The sequence below is a fragment of the Pezoporus wallicus genome, unplaced genomic scaffold (genome assembly GCF_028554395.1).
Source record: "Pezoporus wallicus isolate ANWC-B61680 ecotype Strahan unplaced genomic scaffold, APGP_CSIRO_Pwel_v1 contig_8548, whole genome shotgun sequence".
NCBI classification, from domain to species: domain Eukaryota; kingdom Metazoa; phylum Chordata; class Aves; order Psittaciformes; family Psittacidae; genus Pezoporus; species Pezoporus wallicus.
In genome coordinates this window covers 319,089-341,132 of record NW_026642624.1, presented here as the reverse complement: position 1 = coordinate 341,132, position 22,044 = coordinate 319,089, and the positions used below count along the sequence as shown (strand labels likewise).

The window sequence follows — 22,044 nt, the reverse complement described above, 5'->3', positions numbered from 1 at the left end:
TTCCTTTTTGGAAGTTCACACTGTCAGAATTTTAAAACAAGTACAGTAGATACAAAGTGGAATAATGAAGTGGGTAATAGCAAAAAATCCTTAATGCACAAAGTCTCACAGAAGTTAGTACTGAAGTTTAATCTGAAAAAAGTTTGATGTGTAATAAAATATAAAAGCAAACAGTGAATCTGAAATCTGATGCATTGAAAAGTCATGTTAGCCCAGATGTTCTAAACGATATTACATATCAATTACAAGTATCATAGATCACAGAACAGTTTGGGTTGGACGGGACCTTCAAAGGTCATCTAGCTCCAACCCCCCTGCAATTAGCAGGGACATCTTCAAATATATCAGGTTACTCAACCACTTCTTGGATGTAAAGATTTTCTCTGCATTTTAAGAAGTGAAATCCTCTATGTAAGAAGGAAATTAGGTTTATTTATCACAAATAGAGGAAGATTACTAGTACAAAAAAAAATTCAATCTGCTTAATTACCTCTCTTTACAAATAGGCATTTGAAAAACCCCACAAACCCACGTATTTCATTCCTCTACCTTAATATATGCAACATTAAGAAAGGATTTATGATCTTGCTCCTCCTAATCACGATGCGCTAAAGGGTGTAAAGCTAATTAAAAGAGGTTTTCTGAGACACTATTGCAGGCACTTAAATTACAAATAAAACCTGGGTTTATTTGAGAAAGTAGGTAAAGATACATTTAATCAGCAGAGGAAAGTGTTTAATCTTGTGTAGCCATATTTAATGCTTGATGACTTAAAGTCAAATGGATATTACAGGAAACTTAGAAGTAAAGAAAGAGCTTTCATTAATAGAAACTACTGTTACTAATATCTAAAATTACTTACTTCTCAATGGGTAGGACATGTGGCCCAGAGATGGAGTAACGATACAGAAAGGTAAGAAACTTCTTGAAAGCATCAAAGAAAGGCCAGTGAGAGAGCAGACAGATGCATTTGTTTGTTTGAACTGTTCTGCATGTGTCTGACTTTCCCTCAGCAGCAGCTGCTAATCCCAGTTGAGATTTTTGTTTCTCTGTGAGATTCTCTTCAGGATACACTTCATAAAACTGAATAGCAGCACCATATACCTGCAAACAACAGTAGATTTGTAGTCAATAAATCTGCCTCAATCTTCAAAGCAATCTAACAAACCCCAAACATGCAAGGGAAATCAAGTCTATGTTATTGCTTGAGAAGTTACATTAACGCATCATCTTTTGAAACAATATATTCCGGAATATTCGTATGGCTGTGAAAATCCAGACTGTCTGTTATTTATTTAAAACACTTAATGTCATATGAGGAAGAGTAATTTACAAAACAATTTAAGTGAGAGAAAAAGAATGATTATAGAGAGTACCACTACAATTGCCTTTAAAGCTATTTTAGGACTCCTTTATACACAACTCAAAGCAGTATTATTCTGACATCCAATCTGCTTTTTCGAACAAGTAAATACATGCAAGGTTGTTTCCATGCTTGCAATAAAAATAGTATACTTGCATGTAGATGCAGTCAGAATTTTTATAGCTCTCTAGTTTCAAAGGCCAACATGATTGGAAAGCAAAAGGAGTACAGGTTTATATGACCAACAGTCCGGCAGTGAAATAAATACAAGTCACTCTTTAAATCAGGCTCTGAGAATTTTAGCTTAAACAAATAGATTCAATTTGCCTATAAAAATATGCATTATCATCATCCTGAATAGATAAACAACTAAATTTTCAACTGAAATTATTAACAATTATTATTTTCTAAACTTTCAAAGTACCTTTTCTGCAGAAGCTCCAGTTAGTACAAACGTAGAAAAAACTGGGAGAGGGTATTTACTGTTAGATGGCCAACATTCAATCGTTGCACCCATAGGCAGACAAAAAAGAGGCACGGATTCTGGTAATGGGAATGATTCATAATCTTCTTCAGGATATCTACATATTAATCCTATAAAGGCAATTTGTAAAGAGGCAGTTATGTAAGGAATAGCAGAAATGTATTTGTAATAGCTCATTCCATAAAAAAATGCCCAGAAATATATATGAGCATACACTAACTTCAGAAGATCAGTAAAGCAGTAACTAATCAGGCATAGCAAATAGCTGGAAAGGGGCAGCAAGCTTCCAACACCTAAGGAGAAATCACCTGACTAAAATATTGGACTGAAGTCCCACTTTCTATTCTAGGAACTCTTCATAACTAATTTATCTTTCTGTTTGCAGGTTGTGTGCACCTCAGCTCTTATAATAATTCACATGAATCACTGATATGAGTAAAGATTTAAAATTCAATTTAAAAGCTGGTAACCTGGATAATTGAGAAATAAAACTGTTACCTTCAGTTATGAATGCACGTAGTTCCTGCCAACAAAAGTCTCCTGAAAAATCTGATGTTCGATATCAGATTATTATTTTTAGTATCAATAGAATCAAGCCAATTAATTATATTGATCCACTTCAACAGAGGATTCAGCCAATGTGCTATCAGACTAATGTGTTTAGACTTCATTTTAAACATAGCTGTAAAACACAAAGTTCTGAAGAGGCTCTTAGCATACAGGTCTTCAATTACATCACAGGGCTGCAGCAACCTAGCCTTTCCTGTTGCCAACCCAGGGGACTCAAAACTGAGAGCAAATATTGTGGGAAGGGATTTAGGATTTCTCTGCATTAGAGCACACAGTCCTTCTTTGCTAATATACAATGAAATATTAATGAGCAACAAAAAACAGTAAACAAGAAGGGCAGTGGTCTTTTCCCACCCTCAAGAAGCAAACTTTTGTGCAAGCTACTACCAGGTGTGGGGCCTGTTCAAATTTCTATGTATTTACAGATTTATCTTCCACCTTTTAGTTAGTCCTAAACTACTGTTGTCTACAGACAGCAGCATCTCAAAGGGATAGAAGTAAATTAATGCTTAAGTCTGAATCATGCTAATGACTTGCACTCAAACAAAATCAGGGCACAACACATTTCAGCACAGCCATAGCAAATCTAATTCTGACTTATAAATAAAACAATGAAATAAAGATGATAGACAATCCAAAAATACTTTAAGAGCTCAGTGCCACTGGTGTGCAGGGCAGTGTGGAAGTCTGCAGTATCCTTCATTTTAAGGAATATTTTGATCACAAAAATGCACCATTTTTTGCAGTATTTTCTTCTGCATACACACACACACACAGATCCTTAAGAGTTATCAGCAACAAAAAACCAGAGGTGGGACACACACAGGTTTGTGAAACCTATCAAAACACAGCTGAGCTTTGATTATTTGATTATAATCAAATTTTAAACCAAACTGTTTAGTACACTCTTTTAAAAGAATTCTTTGGGGGAAGAGCCTTTTTTTGGATACTGGTAAAACAGTGTCTTTGTCAAATAATCCTTCATAAAAATACCTGTTGCACTAAAAACCAAGTCTGTACACCCTGACTTGAGGATTAAAAAAGCTAAATAGTAGTTACATACCAGCTTTATATGATATGGTGTTGGTTTTTGCCACAGACTTTTTATAACATAAATACACCGCTGAGCCCCACTGTAAAACAAAAGAAATTACTGGATTACATGATAAAATATAACAAAAGGATGTAACAGAAGAGAGTGAAGAAAAACCTCCTCTTCCTTGTTTACAGAGAACCATAATTTACACACAAAACCATACAACATTAAGATACAGAAATTTTTGACTGGCTACTCTATCCTTTCTGACAACACCACAACCATGTAACTGAAAGGAAAGCAGCTTGTTAGCTCCAAGCTAACCAACCCATGGCATATGTCTACAAACAGCAACTGGCTTATGGACTGAAGTATGACATCTGTAAATTCTTCGCCAAAACATTTGTTAACACAGCTACAGAATTTTAAGTACAATTTTAATCCATATAAATATTTAAACCTTTCTCCATTTTGTTGAACATCTGGATTAAGTGTGTATATGGACAACTATACATACGTCCATGCACGCATTTATGTATATACACACACACACAGGGTGCAATGTTTGTTATTAACTGCATTTCTATTACTTTAATACTTAATTCTTTTATGTCTACATTTTTATTTTAACCACACTAATCTTTAAACCCAATTCCTTATTCCATCTCTGATTTCAGAGTCTGTGAAACGCTGCAGCACATCAGAGTTCTTGCAGCTTCTGAACAATTCTCTTTCTGGCATGGTTAATATTTTAAAATACTTTTGAAGTTCTCAATTTCTGGACATGAATAAAGAACATGGAAAGCCACAGAGAAGACCAGCACCCTTTAAGGGCACACAAAGCTTTTATAGATGAAAGAAAGATAGAACAATTTCCACTAGACAGCACTACCATAACCCAGTCAATAAGGGACTGGTAGAACTGAAAAATCCATTTGTTAATCTACAGGCATTTATGTAAAAACAAGTACAGATCTATTTCCATGATCTGTTTTGCATGACACCACTTGCACATGTGGTCAGCAACCTCATCAGTGTGCTGACTTTTGAGGAACATACAAGAGCCAGCATACAGGACTGCAGATTTGACCAGGAGACCCCTAAATACTAAGTTCTGCAATACAAAGTGCTGTGACACCTGTGTATTATAGCAGGTCCAGCTCTGGAACCATATTAAACATTTAAAAAGGCTTAGTCAACAGCATCAAACATTGCTCACACGTAACTTTCTTCAGAAAAGAAAAGTTTGTGAAACTGCTGAGGAGACTGACATTTATAAAATAGCAGTGGAGGTAACAGGAAACTTTAAAAACAAACCAGAAGCCAGTTGTTAAGATACAGGATTCCCATCACACCAGTAAATATCAGTGTCAGAAACAGACATCTTTAAAACCTCCAGTTATACACATGATGACACAACAGGTTCTTAAGAACTAATCCAAAACTGCTGAAGTCAGCATTTCCAAATCAGCACTAAAAAGATTTATTTGCTCCAAGACCTCCAAAAAGACTCTGTTCCAAGCAGGAACAAAGAAATGTAATCCTCCAACTCTTCCAAGATTTGATTTCTCTTTGGAAAGTGCTTATCAAAATTTGTCACTCTAAGAACTGTCACAAATACTCCACATGCATTACACCACTGAGTATCAAGTGTTCAAAAATCTAGATTTTGAATCTTACCATGCTATTATTAAGATTCTTGTCAACCTTGCAGAATGTGTGTGGAGGGGTTTCTCCTTTACTTGGTATGATTATACATATATCCGTAACAGCCAGCGTGTTCAGTGTCATGTTTTCAGATGCTCTTCGGTAAGTGATGTACACTCGCTGTGATGAGGTACTGCCACTGATGTTAGCAGGCCGACCATAGGGAGTGGTTTGAATTATTTTACAGCCTTGCTTTACTCTTTCTTTCCCATCATATAAAACCCTAGTTGAAACAGGATGAACAAAAGTTAGAAGGTACATCTTCTTTAAACACTTTGAATACTAATATTATACTAAGAACTATAACTAAATTGTACTAATTTAACAGCAGCTCTTGTCTCATCTCTGATCAAAACACGTTTATAGACTTCAGGTCAAACTATACCAAGCTGCTTACAGAAAAGCTTCATGTCAATAAAATACACTAGCTTCCTCATGTATAATCACTTTAAGGTGTTTTGTTTACTACAAGATAGTGTTATTTTCTATTCTATTAAAGATTCATTGTCTGATCCTAGAACCACCATACAACTCATCTCTTTTCAATCTGAATTAACTAGGTTAAGCATCTTAATCTCAACCCAAATATATACACTGGAAATTATAATTGGCTTTGAAAACTCCAAAATGCAAAGGATTACAGTTGTCATTAAAATCCATTCAGCAGGCATTTTTCCTACCATACTGCTTAACGCTCAAGTCATCAAGTATCTTCCTGTTCAGAGTTTTGCCTTACACTAGAAAAGTATAGTATTTCAATAAATCTACTTTATTTGCTCATTAGGCAAATTAAACTGCCAAAATCACATACTGGAACAGAAACCCACTCACCCCAAATCAGTAAGCGGGGGCTTATCCCTTCCTCGGCGATAACAAAGGTACATTTGCGGTCCTACAAGACTGCCATTATTGAGATCTGCAGACAGTCCTGAGGGAGTAACATCTATACATTTATACCCCTGAGGAACTTCCTCCCCCAGAGATTTATTAAGTACTGTTACATCTGTAATAGGTTCTTTTGGTTTAGCGATCTTATGGCAAGCATCATTGAAGTGGATTTCTTCCTCTAGTGGTTTGGAAATATCTGTTAGTCCTGCGACAACAAAGTAGTCGGCAACACGAGCCCCTTTGTCTTCCATCTTCCATTACAAGATGCTCTAACTGGTAAGAAAGAAATAAGTATCAGTATGTTTAAAGGCAATTGTAAGATACCAGAAATAATAGAATTATATTTACCTTAAAAAAAATGCAGTAAATGAAAACACAGTAGAAGAATACAAAAGAAATAGAGAGATCCATCATCAGATCATGTAACGGTTTTCATCTGTAACCACAACCTCTCTCCAATCTGGAATTCTGAACCACAATCATGAGTTAATTGTTAAATCTTGGAATGGAAAACCCGAGTGGCCTCTTTTTGTTAACTTACACACCAGAGTAACTGAACCAACAGGAACAGTAACAGCAAAATGCTATCCAAAGTTTCACAAGTAGTTCACTACTGGTGAGCAGTCGGACTGAGCCAAAAAAGTTCTTATGTATTTTGCATATCGCCCATTACCACACTGTGTTCACCATGACAATGGATCTTCTAAAGCATGATGTGCAACTAATTCACTTCCTGAATATTAAACATATATGCAAAGGCTGTCTTGATTATTCTAAAGATAAAAACATTTGCAGCTATCGCACCCCATAAGATTTTACATCAGATACCAAGGTCAGATCTTGGAGTATTTTTGCAGGCTTAAAGTTGATGTAACATTGGTTTATAGCATATGGCGGCCCAGATCCCTGATATGAACCTATCCACATCCAGCTACATACCAGCTTTTATCCCAAACCTTTAAAGCAAGTCAACTTCAATGGACTACAGACCACTGTGAAACAAAAACATTCAAGACCACATGACGCTTTTCATAATAAGAAGCAACACAGTCCTGCTGTTCCAGTCAAATTATGTGGGGAAATTACGTTCTTCCTGGAACATATTGATTAGAAAAAATATCCTTATATATAATTCTTTCTGTATAGTTGTTTTGGGGCTCTTTTTGCAATGTTTGCTTATCAACGTTGTAAATTACCTTCAGCACAGGACAAAATAATATGTATAGAATGAAAAGATGGCCTTGCAAAGAATATGTGCAACACATAGCAGGAGACTGAGTTTCCTTTTTTTCAGATGCTTCAATACTATTGCAAGCCACTTAAATCCCATGTCTTATTTTCTTATTTAACAGCTTGATTTTGCAAGGAAAGAAAATACTTCCCGCTCTTTCACGGAATATTGAGCAATGAGCTAAAAACATTTATCTAAGTCACCCATATGTGCTGGAACCTCAGTAAAGTAGCTTCAGGAAGTTTACTGTCATCAAGTTCCAGACTTTTTAAGCCAGACAAGATATTTAAAACTCCTTTTGTTCAATTAATTTTGTTTGGGTGTAAAATTTTATTGCATGAGAAATTGTTGCAACACTCTCCAGAGCTTGCTAACATTCAGAAACAACACAATTCAGAACAGTTTGAATGGTTGGTACAAGACTTCAGTCTTCAGGCCACCTTTATTCTAGTTGCTTTATCTCCCTTTATTTTTTCCTCCAATACCATCATGAGTTCAGGATTTTACCAACAAATTTTCATTAAAACAAGCAAAATAAATTTGGACATTGCTCACTGAGAAATACTAAGTTGTAAGTTGATACAGTGCATTTAATCAAACCGATTAAAGTTGTTGGAAGCTGACCTCAGATTTCCAGCACCAGTCCCTGCTCCAGAAGGAACAATGTAAGCGTGTGCCTGACCACCACTATCAACCTCATCCACCAGCGCAAGAAAGGTAATTCCATCTCCCTGTTCTTATTTCATAGGTTGCTTGTTATTTTGTTGCAGTAACTGACTTGACTGGTGACTTCTAAAGCCACAAGGAAACAAGTAACAGTTTTAATTTTAAGGTTACTTGCATTACTCAAGAAAACACCAAGAAAAAAAAAAAACTAAAAAAACCCTAAATTATCCAACCTTCTTTGCTTTCTGTATGGTCAATAAGTAACATGGGACACTTCCGACCACATGATTACTGGGAACCAGCCATCAAGATACAGTATTATGCCAGTTTGGAAACAACAGTTCAGCTTGTTTTCTGAGAGAAGAGAGTATGTAGTTACAAAACTAAGCTGTATTTAACCTAAAATCAGTTATTTTAAAGCCATCTGGAATACGTTACTCAGCAGTATATGAGATCAATAACTACAAACTCAAAACTTCTCCTTGAGCGATATATCCGAAGACACATACTCAACCACTGCATATGCTGCCCATTATCTGACTGTACATTTGGCTTCAGCAAACAACAAATGCATGGGGAGATAAAGAAGCTTCATAAAGCATCTTTAAACTCAGGCAGAAGACCAAACACAAACATCTTTTAGCTACCACGACTGGAGTTCTGAATATTTTATAACATTAACAATTCTCTGTAAGACTTAACTATGTTATACTACATTTTAACTGGGATGAAAAGATTCTGTCTTTATCAACCAGCACTCACTGGATAAGCTGTAATAGCTTTTTTTAAAGCTACAATACACTGGCAAGCATTTGCTCTTTAGTTAAAAACATTTAAAACACATCAGAGCATAAGCAGTTGCTTTTTAAAAGCATCATTCAAAAATGCATCAAGAAATGTAGAAAGAAAAAAATAATAATGCTTCATAACAATGATCAGGAAAGAGCTATGGTCAAAGACTTCTCAGAAGTACTCCTCAAGAACTGCTGAGGAAGGCAGGGCTCGCTAAGTAAAATCTACCAACCAACCAACTTAAACTCAATGCTTACACCATTGTGAACTCTGGTGAGAGAGTTCTCTATCAAAAGACAGAGGGTAAACTGAAAGCTGGCAAGTCTTGCATGCTTGTGTATGAAAAATGCCCCACAATCACAAAGCAACAGAAGCACCACAAAACTGAACATTGCTTTAAAGATGATGAGTTGGAAAAACAAAGTTTTGTTTTGTTCCTGCTCTCATTAGCATTATTTTGCAAAGCTACACCAGTGTCTGGAGTGCTCGACAATGCCTTTTTAATTGAAAACTGGTTTAGTAATCAAAAGTTATACAAACTATGACTCTTAAAATTGCAAGGCTTATACCATCAGTGTATTAGCAGCACACCATTCCAGTTTAATTAGCCAAGACAGCATTACAGCTAAACAGAAAGACATATACACAATATACTGCAGAATCATACCTATCTCACAAGCCTATTATTTATTTCATATTAAGTTTATACAAAAATTCTTAAATTCAAACATTCATTTATCCCCAAAAGCACTTTCAAGTAAAACTGGGACAAGCTCTCCTCATTTAGAGCCAGGTAAAATTAGAATCCCCTACGTACAAACAGCTGCTATCATACAAATTTGCTTCCTAAGGTTACAGCAAGTCATACAGAAGTCAGCAAATCTGTCATAATTTTAAGCAGATTTTACAGAAGGAGGAGGGAAGCTGATGATGCATCATTCATATGTGCCCCATCCCCAGCAGTGTTCAATGTTCAAGGCCAGGTTGGGCGGGGCTTGGAACAACCTGCTCTAGCAGAAGGTGTCCCTGCCTGCAGCAAGAGGTTGAAAGTGGATGAGCTTTAAGGTCCCTTCCAACACAAACCATTCCATGACCTATGATGATTCTATGATCTTTGCGTTCAGATATAAAGGCTTGCAGCAAAAAATGCAATAAAATGCATAAGATATCAAATAGTTCAATGGTATTTTATTCAAGCTAACTTAAGACTTTACTAGAGCTAGTGTGGTACTGAGTTTTCAACATCCGTTTACGGTGAGAGCAGATTTATGCAAATTTTATGTTAACAGACCCCAGTAAAAAGGTGTATAATGTGAACTAATTCAGTGACAATCACTCTGTGAAAAGCAATTCACATAAACTGAAATTCAGACAAGCCTGAATAGTTTCTGTAGAAGCTGCTACCATGAAGGTATTCCAAAGCACATTGTGATTATGTGTATCACACAGTACTGCAAGTCAACTTCCAGGAAATAAAGCTAAACCCAAAACAAAATACACAACACAAAGTCACACTGCACAACCCTGTTGCTTGAAGCAGCAGGTCCCAGGTGAAATTCAACAACATTAACAGTGTCACAGTGAGACTCAGCTACTATTGCTTCTCTACACATCAGTCATCTGGGGACAAAAGGCTGTGCTTTGAAGACAACACTATGGCATCACAATCATAACTTTTTACAAAAGCCTCTGGAAGTAAGTGCAATATATGGTCTTTGAGCCATCTCATGATAATAACTTTTAATGGACTGTATATAATTAATACCACTAGAGCTTAAATACCATAAACATCAGCAAGAAACAAAATATCCTTCTGAATAGTAAACTGACTTGTAAGACAACATATACAGTAACATACACTGTAACATACACTGTTAACATACACAGACTTAGCAGATCATACCTATGTAAATGTGGGAGAACACCGGGCTTTTGGGATTTCTAAACATATGGGAACAGGGGAAACAACCAGATAATCCTGCCGTAGATCCACGAACTATCCAGCTTGATTACTCTGCTGACCAACAAAGGGTAAGCTCAGTTTGATTGCTTATCCGATGTAATTTTTTAATAGCATCATATTGCTTCATAACCATTTTGCAAATTTGAAGTACTAGTTTTCTCTCTTTTCACTGTTGCAATTCATAGGTGCTGGCATTTTAGCAACTGGGTAAGAGAGATTAATCTGAAAAACAAGTTCTGTGATCTAACACTGTAGGTCTAGTGCCAGTGTTAAAAGAGAACCAAACTGCTGCAAAGTGCAACCCAAGCTGCTATTACAAGAAAGATGATCAGGTCTGCAGGAGCTCCCTGTGGCTGACCCTTTGGTGATAAAATGCTTGTGTGACTCAGATCTGAATTCAGAAAGCAGAGCATATAGGGTAACCTATTCTGCTTCCAATTTTTTATTTATTTGCCATAAGCTATCTACAACTGTCACATAGAAAGGCATGATTTTATACCTGCTCACGTATTTTCAGACAACTCAATCAGCGTCCAAGCTTTCGGAACAGATCACATTTTTCATTCAAACACTGTAAGAGGGATGGACACATCGGCTTTTTCCTCATCACATGACCAGAACTAATGCAGATGTGCCACATATTCCATCTGTGCAGCAGTAACTCGGAAGTACAGAGTTTACTATAGATGCACTATACCATTTCCAAGGAAAAAAAGTACTGATATAACACATACAGCTTGCTCCTACCCACAGACTATATAGAGGTATCTTGTAAGTGGGCTGCAGACCAGAACAGCTCTAGCAGTGCCAGCTTCTTCCCAGAAGCCAGCTTTCCTAGACAGCAAAAAGGATTTACTTCTGTGCTTTTTGCATGTGGAAGAGGTTTGTGATCTACAGAAGACAGTGGTAAGGACCATCCAACTCCGTAACAACCTTTTCACCAGGTTTCTGGCAGACACAGAAACAACCACCACCTTCTAATCTTTTAATCTTGTCTTAGTTCCCATTCCTGCCTCCATTTTTCTTTGAGAATATTAAATCACTTATTAATTTGAGTTTCTTATTAGGTCTTTATGCTGTCTAAAGCAGATGACAGTCTACTTTGTTAGCCTGACTCCAAAGAGATGTGTCTGTAAACAAGGAACTAAGCTCTCCCAGTGTAGGTTGGAAACCAACACAGGGGCTCTGCAACACTTTTTTTTAAGAGTTCAAAGCTTTATTATAAATGGTGATTTATTTTTTTAAGCATTCATCATATAAACACATTCCAAGTACTTCCTTCCTTTGAAGGCACATGAAAAGCAGTCGAACACACAAAGCAGTGACCAGTTTATAAAAATTGCCAGTAAAGTTCTAACAGTCCCTAGAGTTTCAGTCTCCTGTGTCTGTTACTGTATTATCCCATTCAAATATGCTGCCAACACACAGAAATGTGGCAACTAGTCATGCAAGAGCAAAATGAAGTTAACTGGATCAGTCAGCCCTGCTATAGCTACCCAGAACCATTTCTCAGACACGACACTGCACAAATCACATGAGAGCTTAACAGTCTGAGAAAATGAGAATAACTGCAGCTACACAGGGAAAAAACGTCACCTCATCCTTGTGCTTCCAAACTTGCCTGGCATAATGACAGAGAAGCCTTTTCCCCCTGTGTTTCCTTTAGTAACAAACAATCCCGGGAACAAAGCAGAATCACCTCAAATATCATGGGAATTCTCTCAAGCCAGAACACAAGCCTCTTGAAAACTCTACCGATCTGCTCCCTACCTTTTCATCAGGGCATTGCTTCTACCGTTTGCCTCTCTTGCTGTCAGCCAGGCTTTTAACACAGACTTCCTGTTAAAGTTTCATTCCCTACAGAAACAGTAAAAACAAAGATTGAACAATGTACACATTTGTTGAAAGTTACACTTGCAGCTCGCTCCACTCACATTAAGTGAACACTGTGAATCCCTGTGGGACTCGCTTGCCAAGGCAACATTACATGTCACTTAAGCATTAAAAAAGTACATGAAACCAGATTTTAAAATTAAGAAACAAAACATCGAGTTCTATTCTGCATTGATATACTAAGAACATGAAGAACATTTAGTGCATCAAGAAAGAAAATAAACGGTTGAGGCAGCCACTTCAAATTATTTCAACTCTTCCACTGTTTTCTGATGATAAATACCTCCCATGCCTATCTACAAGCATTAGCCAGCTCTGAAAGTGCTCTTCTAGCTCAATAACCTTTCCAAGTCTACTTCAAAACATTGTTCCTCTTTGCAAGATATTGATACTTAAGCAGCTCCTTGTTACTCCAAAACCAGCAATACGCATGTACTTTTCCATCTAGCCACCTCATTCCAACTCCCCATTCTTGCAGCTGGTGTGACAGTCCTCCTGCCATTTATTGCCATAATTCACTGGTTTTCTTCAGATGTGGTAAACACTACTATGACCACTTTTAAACATTGGTATGACCACAGACAGCTTGAACTTGTGTTTTATACTGAGGTACGTGCAAGGTCTGTCCTACACTTAAGCATCTTGAAGCAACAGCTCTCCACTACAGGCCTGAGAATACCTCACTGGAGACAGTCTCAGACTTGCATCTCCCTGAATGACTCATTAGCACCAGGAAGGTGTAGTCAAAAATAAGCCTTGTCTCAAGGAGGCTTCCATCTCCTAAGACTTGGAGGACACTCTCTGAAGCTTATTGTGAGAAGACTTCAGAAAACAATGTGTAACATAAGCAAGGCTGTGAAGAAACATCTCGGGGGGGGAACCCCCTACACTAGATTATCAGAACTTCAAGATTCTGTTCATAACCCCAGTAACTGATTTCAGATCATGCAGAAGCAATCAGCACTGTCAACACTACTCCTACAGCAAGGAGTGGGGGGGTGACAGCCTGGAGAGCAAATCTAGCCCCTAATGCATCTTTCTAATCCATACAGCATTGGTACTGGTTCTTTACACACAGAATACAGGACTAGTACCAGTTGAAATCAGCTACCCTTCACAGTAAGTGACTTTGAACATTTTTACACAAGACTGCCATGAGAGCATGGAGCAGTAGCAATACGTATTTTTGTCTAACAACCCAAATCTGTAATGTAAAGTTTCAAGGAGTGTCAGAAATTGTAATTTTAGGAATCACCTGCAGAGCTGTAAAATGTGTAGGAAATGAGCAGCATTAACATGAATAATTTCCCCATGGACACTTCAAAAAACATATTTCCCAGTCAGCCATCTGGAAAGCCAATGAGGAGAGTTAAAGGAAAGAAAAATAAAAGCACGTATTTAGGCATCACAAGGAACACAGTGAGAACTGATGCCTGTGTACTTGCAGCATATGTAGATCATATCTACAACTAGTTTACTGTCCCGAACCAAATAAAAGACCTACTTTTTCAAGAAACAAGGTGCAAAGGACCTGCATTATTACCCTAATAAAAACAGAACTTCTCAGAGCACTTGCATTTTTCAGAGGGACGTTGCCTACACTTTTTCTTCACATTTCCTACTGTTAAACAAAGGACAGCAACACAGAAAGTTGCTAACAGACAGGGCTAAAGTGATCAGCTGTGCTGCTTTTTAGACCCTGTTGTTGCATACATCTGCACTCAATAACATTAGACAACACAGTGATCAGTAAGAAGCCACTAGCGCCTACTAAGCTCCCATTGGTGCTGCATCAACAGTAATTCTAGTGCGAAGAAACATAGTGGCATATTAAGAACACCCCAAACAAGAGAAACCCACGTTGTTCTGCCCCTGCATCACTGGGCTGGAATCACTGTCAAGTATTTCATGGGCCCATTCACAACCATCTCTACTAACTCATGGTTAACACACTCTGATTCAAACAGCTGAGGAGATAATCAAGAGAGCTCAAAAAGTTAACAACAAAGGATCTCTAAGAGGTGTCCAGGAAACAGAAAAGTGCTGGATAAGAGGACAAGCACAGAACATGGTTTTGGGACCAGAAAATAGGAATACAGGCCAAGGACTGAGGAACAAGCAGATTTGTTCAGCAATGGCTAGGAAGAAAGAAAAATTAGTCTTAAATTCAGAGGCTAATCTAGATCCACTGGAATTGCTGTGGTCAGTGAGGAAGAACTGGCCATCAGACTATCAAAGCTTAGAGAGAATAACTGGCAGGACGAAGGCAGGAAGGAACAGACTTCACCCTGAGGGAAAGACCAGGCATTTTCTACATCTTCTGTACTTTCCACCATCACTCACCAAGTCTTCTATTTGTTTGTTCTGTTCTTTGTTGCTCTTTTTAGCCTCAATAAAATTTAAGCATTTACTAGGGGGTCTAACAAGGCACAGGCTTAGGCATCCACTACAGCTGTGCCACAGCAAAATCCCACAGTATTTAATCCTGCCTACAAAAACTCAAGAAAGAAATGTTAAATATCCCATGAGAATCATGACAGAGACAAATCTTAACAAAGACAGTTTTAAAGCTTCCACTTTTCCTTCTAGATTACAGTATTCATGGCCAAAAAGCACAAGCGAAGGATGGAAACAATTTCTGAAGTACAACTGTGTCTGTAGGGAGGGATGCAGAAAACAATTTATACCAAATGAGGGGGAGGGAAGCCAAGGTAAGCACTATAAAATGTAAATATTACTCCATCCAAAACACTGTTCAGGAGGACAGCTAGTCCACATTTTTTGTAACTACTTATTATACAGCAACTTTTTAAAAGAAGTCCCCCAAACAGAACATTCCATTTTCCTTGGCACTGTAGACAAAGGCAAATGAAAGCAGCAAATCTTCCAATAGTGAGCGTCAAACCCAAAATCTGTCACTGAAAATGTCAAACTGCATTAGCTAAGAGTGACAGAAGTATCCTGCTTTTACTCCACTGTATTTGGACACGCAGGACCACCTAGTTTAGTTTTGAAGCCCTTCTTAAAACTTTGAATTTATGGCATGGTGGATGGAATGAGAAGTGGGAATTGTTTCTAACATCTTTTTTGCTGCATTTAAAAATACACTTTAATTGTGACTTAGAACATTTGATGTTCTTTTTCTCTCTAGCCAGCAAAAATGTCCGGCAAGATAAAAAAATGGGACCCAGCCATGCTGCAAATTATATATGCTGAGTGAATGACATGCATGAACTGCAACTGTGGGGCTGTAACTCCTGTTTGCATGAGCTACACCACACTGGGAAGGTTAAATGGAGAGATAACACTGACTAATACCTCCCTTATCTAGCAAATCTCTACATCCAAGTTGGCAAAATGCTCATCATCCCCCCCACAAAAAACCCCCAAAACCCCAACTGTGAGTGTACTGCTACCAGTTCAGCTACAAGTACATCTATCAACTAACATGCATTTATTATGTGGTAGTTTCCCAGCCAGGTTAGCTAGCAAAGCAATACAAAGCAACATTAAGGCATCCCCTCAATATCACAGTAAATTAGCTGAAGTGCAATGATAACTTAAGGAAACTATGGCTTCGGGATTCCAAAGCCAGTTCAAGATACCTCTTTGTAACACAGAGCAGACATAGCTAAAAAACCTTTCCCCATCTTTTGGGCCACAATTATGAAACAACCATACCCTTAAAGGAAAGGCTGGAGTTTATTGAGTCAGGGTCACCTTATGTGCTAAGATTTAGGAGAAAAGCATTCACAAAACTCACAGGTTTGCCCCTGGTGCTCTACAGAAGGAAGCCTTCACTGTCCTGAACGGTTCAGCATACAAGGTAACTACAAGGTTGTAAGATTTTTTAGAATACTGCTCCTGTACTGGGATTTGACTGACAGCACTGTGCTGAGCCCAATTATTTTTGCACTTGCAGTATGTGGACAGCATTGCCTTTTTCACTGTCATTTTAGAGTCACAATCTCACACAGACACACTTGCTGACATATGGAAGCTACCAGAGCTGGACCAGCTCCTGATCTTGGCTGCACAACTGAGAATAATTCCTTAACCCACAGGTTTCTGCTGAAGCTCAAGACAAAAACAAAACTGAAGAATCCAGCCCACCGTGCCCTTCTCCTTGTTAGCATAACGCTTGCACACGAAAAGAGGGGGTTCCCCTGGGGACTTTTTCATTTGCATGTATGTATACACAACTTCCACCACCCACTTCTGGCTTGTCCACTTTTATTTTAGATGGCTAAACTGAAATAATGTTATTAATTAGTATTAAGTATATTTCTAACACAGTGAAAATTTACAGTAAAAATTAAATAGTGAGGATATCATTGACTAACTTACTTCTAACACTCCTCCTTACTCTTCACATCTTATTTTTATACCACAGTTCCTCCTTCACGCACATACCCACCCACAACCTGTTATTGCTTATTTCTATTTCATTCTGTTTCAGCCTCTACAATAACCCCGAATTTAAGATATGACATGAAAGTACACTTTGAAAAGGTAAAAATATGACATTTAAAAGAATAGGGCCATCACTTTCTGAAGTCTTTCATTTCCACTTCTCCACAATTTCCTTCTGGTGCTGTTTCTGAGCTCTTTAGGGAAGTACCAATGACTACTTCTGCATCACAGACTGTTACTAAAATAACTGCTATAGATCTAACCTCTCAGCACCACTGCCTCATGTAGCCTTCAGTGTATGTTTTAATTTTGACTCTGTAGTCTGTGGAGGCACTTTATAAATGTACATACATGAGCAGAATGTTTTCACATCAGTGACAGACCAAGCTTCCAGACCAGGCATAGACTAATCCTGAACTGAAGAATAGCAGAAAATACCCAAAGCTTATTATGCAATATAGCAAAAAGCCTTGTTCACTTTAAGTAATTACTTGGTCATTACCACTGTTAGAAATAGTTGATTTTAAATAGTTGAACAGTGGTGATACATTCACTGTTTATACATATTCTCCTCCTACCTGCCTCAATCAGAGCAAGGCATAACTGGCTTAGCTTCAAGAGGATTTACTGCTTTTAGTATGACATAACATTTCTATCATGATTTATGCTCACAGTAGCGAAGATTATTTATATATGGAATTGATATATAATGGAAAAGATGCAGGGCCTTTTCTGCCTTCTTGCCTAAGACCACCCAGTGAGTCTATAGCAGAAGGATGAGGGAGAAGTACAACTCAGCCCTCTAAACCACACCTCTACCCTTGCTTTTTGTGCAAGCTCAATCTACACTTTCCTCAAAGGTACTAGATCTTTACAGGGTTTGGTTTTTGGGGGACTCTGAAGGGGAGGGCAGGCTGGCTGGGTTTGTTTTGGGGTTTTTTTGAGAGTCAGCATTAAAAAAAAAAATAAGAAATACCATTACATCACAGGAAAGCCCAATTAAAATACTTTAAAAACAAGAGAATCATACTGGAAATATGCCAACCCACATAAACTGCATCATGTCTTGTTAATACACTTAAACAGAAATTACTTTGGTGTCTTTTTTTGGTCCTTTCCTCCTCCTTCTAAGAAGTATCACAGTTCTTTCCAAGAATCTTCAGATCAAATACCTTCAAATCCACAACTACAGACGCATCAAAAGCTGAGCTACTGAACCCTCTGTCTGACAGCAGGATACTTGGAAATCACAAATACCCCAAACCTTATGTTTCAACAAGGTTACATTGACCTTCTTTCTTTTTAATCCAACATGAGTTGTGCAACAATTTATCCTCCAACCTTTTGGTCATGCCGACACCATATTTAAAAACTAAGGTCAAAGTTGACTAAAGGACAATGAAGGGAAAGAAGACTCCCTACAAGTCTTCATTGCAGAAGAAATTTAAGACTGAGAAAGCTTTTTATTAAGTAGCTGTTGTACTATGTCCTTTCCATGAGCACAACAGTTTCTACAGCCCCTGCTATAAAAAGCATTGCAACCTACTATGACTTGCAAAATTAACTCCAATTCAGTTGCTAGGAAGTAGGATGGGAACCAAAAAGAAATGTTGAATATTTAAGTGACACTGCAAATTTCTTTTTCTAGTTTTAAAACCTCAAGATTAACAAATCCCATTACCATTATTCAGCTCAGTCTGGATACCATCTTCTCTATGGAAGAGTCACAAGACAGTTTCCTCTCCCTATCACACACTACAGCAGGAATTTAAAAATCAGTTAAACTCTTGAATGCAAAACCCTGCAAATTAAAAATTGCCAGACTGAACAGTGGTGCCCCCAATACTTTTGGAAGAGTTACACAGAACATTACTATTAGTTCGGAACCTTCCCAAGACACCCCCATTCTCTTCAGATCATGAACTCAGCTCTACTCCTGCCTTGCTACTTTCTCTTTCAAACACATCTCTTAAACAGGACCAGGTTATTTACACTGTTCCCAACGCTTGACCTGAATCAGCCAAGCTCACCTGAGCCCTATAGTATGCACCAGGCTATGTCAATATTTGTGCTTTTACTAACTAATAATTAACTCTGGCCACACTGCTACAAAATTGCCAATATTGCCATTAATGCATATAGAAATACTATTAAGGGCCATAGTGGTGTTATATCCAAGTAAAGCATACAGAGCAAGATGTTCACCAGAAATGCAGACCTGCAACCACACTGCTACTGAAAGTATGAAAACTCACACATATGAGCATCCTTAATAGTGGAAAAACATTTCAAAGTAACCCTTATTTTAAAAGCTGGTCCCAGTGCCTTCTGGTGCACTGCTTGCACAAGCAGATCTTACTTTTTTGTGCTACTTTCTAGGAAATTCACTGTTTAGAAGAGGACACTGAGCAAAGCCAGTTCCAAAGGATGAGGAGCCGCTCATAAACTTGAGGAAAGTACCTCATCCAACTGGACCCTAACGTTTCTAGAACAAGTAAAACATCTCTATCACACAAGGCTGCAGAGAAACTTAACTTTTTTCATTTGTCTTTAAGGCTCCACGCAATTTTCCCCTTCCCCAAAAGCTAACCGCAAGAACTCTTAATGCTCTTTTTCTGATAATGAAACAATTTCAATGCCAAGTCATGACTACCCCTAGAAAACTTCATTTACCAGAGACACAGTTCCACTTTCATATTCATTTTAAATGAACTTACAGACCCCTCAATTACCTAAAAGCCAGTCAGGGTTTCACCAAAACTCTAAATATGATTCTTTAAAGAAGGACGAGAGAAACAGGAGACTCACAAAGTAAGACTTGTATGCTAAACACACAAACCAGAAGTAACCCATTTACTCCCCCCCTCGACCTTCCTTGGCTAGACTAACTCAATTAGTTTCCCTAAACCGCCACAGACACTTGCCAAGATTAAATATTTGTGTTTAATCATTCAGAAAGTGAAAGATTATGTACTGTAATGTAACACTCTTTACGGAAACCTCTCGTTGAGCAATAGTTCCAGAGAAAAAATTGTGAAATGAAGTAAAAAGCTGTGCGGAACACCACACTTCCACTCAGTTAATTCAGAAACGTTAAACTTCAGAGCCATGCCCCAAGTTCCCTGCCCATGGCAGGGGGTTGGAACTGGATGATCGTTAAAGTCCCTTCCAACCCAAACCACTCTGTGATTCTGTGATAAGCTGAGACCTCGTTTTTAGCATATCAACATTCTTGGAGGCGGCACAGTTTTAAACGCAGCACGTTTGAAATGACTCCAGAATAACAACCGTGGTTAAGAAGTTATTAAATATTATCATTCCCTGGCCAGCAACTTGTGCTACATGCAGACATCACGACGGAACAAATGTCAGGGCTAATTTTCACCGCCTCGGCCGGCGCGCCGCATGAACCCAGGTACACAGTAACCGAAGGGAAAGTCGCAATGAAAACACGCACAAGACTGGGTTCTACCTGTGCAATCCCGGCTGACGCAGCGCACGATGAATGGAAATCTGCTCGTTTATTCCCCCGGGGGAGGCACAGCTCGGCCCGCTTCCCCCCGAGCCGCCCTCCGAGCCCGCCGCACGCCCCGGCCCTGCCTTTGTAACATGGCAGGTCAGCGGCACAGCGCAGCCGAGGCTCGGGCAGCTCCCGCCCCGAGAACCGCCTGCCTCCACGGGCCGGGGGTGCGCTCCTCCGGGCCGGCCGTGCCCGCGGCTTCCCGGGAAGCGGAGAAAGTTTTCCCCCACCTCCCACCGCGGCCCAGCGGAAAGTTACCGCCGGCCCTGCACGTCCCGCAGCTCCCGGCCCGGCGCTGACAGCCCCGCCACGGGCACGGTCGCCCCTTCCTCGCCGGCCCAGGCTCGCGATAGCGCCCGCCCCGCGATATCTCCTCAGTGAACCCCCCTTGCCCGCCCCACCGCGGTGACAGCCCGGCTCCCCCGCCGCCCCGCAGCACTCACCTCAGGCGGGGGCCGCGCTCCCCGGGGACGGGGAACGGCCGCCGGCGCCGCCTATCCCCGGCGCCGAGGAGCGGGAGGATGAAGGGGGGGAAGCACGCTCGGTCCCCGCGCCCTTATCTCATCCTCGCGGCGCCCGACTCTCCTTCGCCGCCTCCCCGCCGTGTGGGCGTCTCAGGCGGGATCCCCCCTCCCCTCCGCACCGCCTCCTGCCGCCGCCATCTTGGCTGTCACGGGGGGCGGGCACCGGCTCGTGATCGCGGCGGGCAGGGCGCCCGCCGGGCCCTGCTGCTCGGCGGCGGGACGCGGCTCTGCCCCGCCTGTGCCCCTGAGGCGGGCCCGCCAACACCGCGCTGCCCAACGGCCCCGGACGAGCTCCCCGGCGCCCAGCCCGCTCCGGAGGGCTCCCTTTGACACGGCGGCCCCCGCTTCCCGCCTTCCCCCTCAGGGAGCGGCAGGGCGCCAGCGGCTGTGACCCGTGAGGGGAGAGCGGGAACCCTCAGTGAAACCCTCTCAACACAGCCTAAAATACAACGCTCGGACCGTGGGCTCGGCTCTGACACACACACACACACACACACAAACACACACATAAACATCCCTCCTGTACGTTTAATTTAAACATAAATTAATCTCCGGCCCAAAGAGTCCCGTGTTTCGCTCACCTGCGGCGCCCGTCGCCAGGACGCGGAGGTGGTGCCGGCTGTCTGGAAAACAAGGGAAGAGAAAGCGAGGGATTTTCTGCAGGCTTGATGCAACCCGCGCTGGGTTGTTGCATCAAAGACCTAGAAAGGAACCCGAGACAAAAATAATCTCCTCAGATGAGCGCCGCGTGTCAAGATGCTGCCGAGCGCGACGACATGAGTTCTGCTTGTTCCACATGCAGCACCGTGTGTCCTGGTTCAACCAAGGTCCTGTTTTCGAAGTGATCTTTAGGCTCCGACCGTGCAATTTTGGCTTTGAATCCAAGCTTCCCAAGCCGTTTGGCTCTAGAGTCCGCGTGTGGCTTGTCACAATGACAGAAAATTCATACGAAGTTCTGAATTTGGACTTCAAATGTTTATGTTCAAACCTGCTG

At 40.1% G+C, this 22,044-nt stretch overlaps 1 protein-coding gene across 3 annotated transcripts in view; it reads right to left on the bottom strand.

The window, feature by feature from the left end:
• Window positions 1-21,127, bottom strand: part of DENND4A (DENN domain containing 4A) — a 48,964-nt gene extending 27,837 nt beyond the window's left edge. For 2 of the 3 annotated variants that reach the window (XM_057430990.1, XM_057430992.1), the window contains exons 1-7: window positions 20,970-21,124; window positions 12,471-12,557; window positions 5,992-6,321; window positions 5,134-5,383; window positions 3,481-3,550; window positions 1,788-1,957; window positions 863-1,104 (exon numbers count right to left, since the gene is read on the bottom strand). In XM_057430990.1, coding sequence (XP_057286973.1) covers window positions 863-1,104; window positions 1,788-1,957; window positions 3,481-3,550; window positions 5,134-5,383; window positions 5,992-6,299 — 1,040 coding nt within the window. In that variant the 5' untranslated portion in view covers window positions 6,300-6,321; window positions 12,471-12,557; window positions 20,970-21,124. Of the gene's footprint in view, window positions 1-862; window positions 1,105-1,787; window positions 1,958-3,480; window positions 3,551-5,133; window positions 5,384-5,991; window positions 6,322-12,470; window positions 12,558-20,969 lie in introns of all 3 variants that reach the window. The other variant, XM_057430991.1, reaches the window with a different exon arrangement.
• Between the last annotated feature and the right edge of the window lie 917 nt (window positions 21,128-22,044).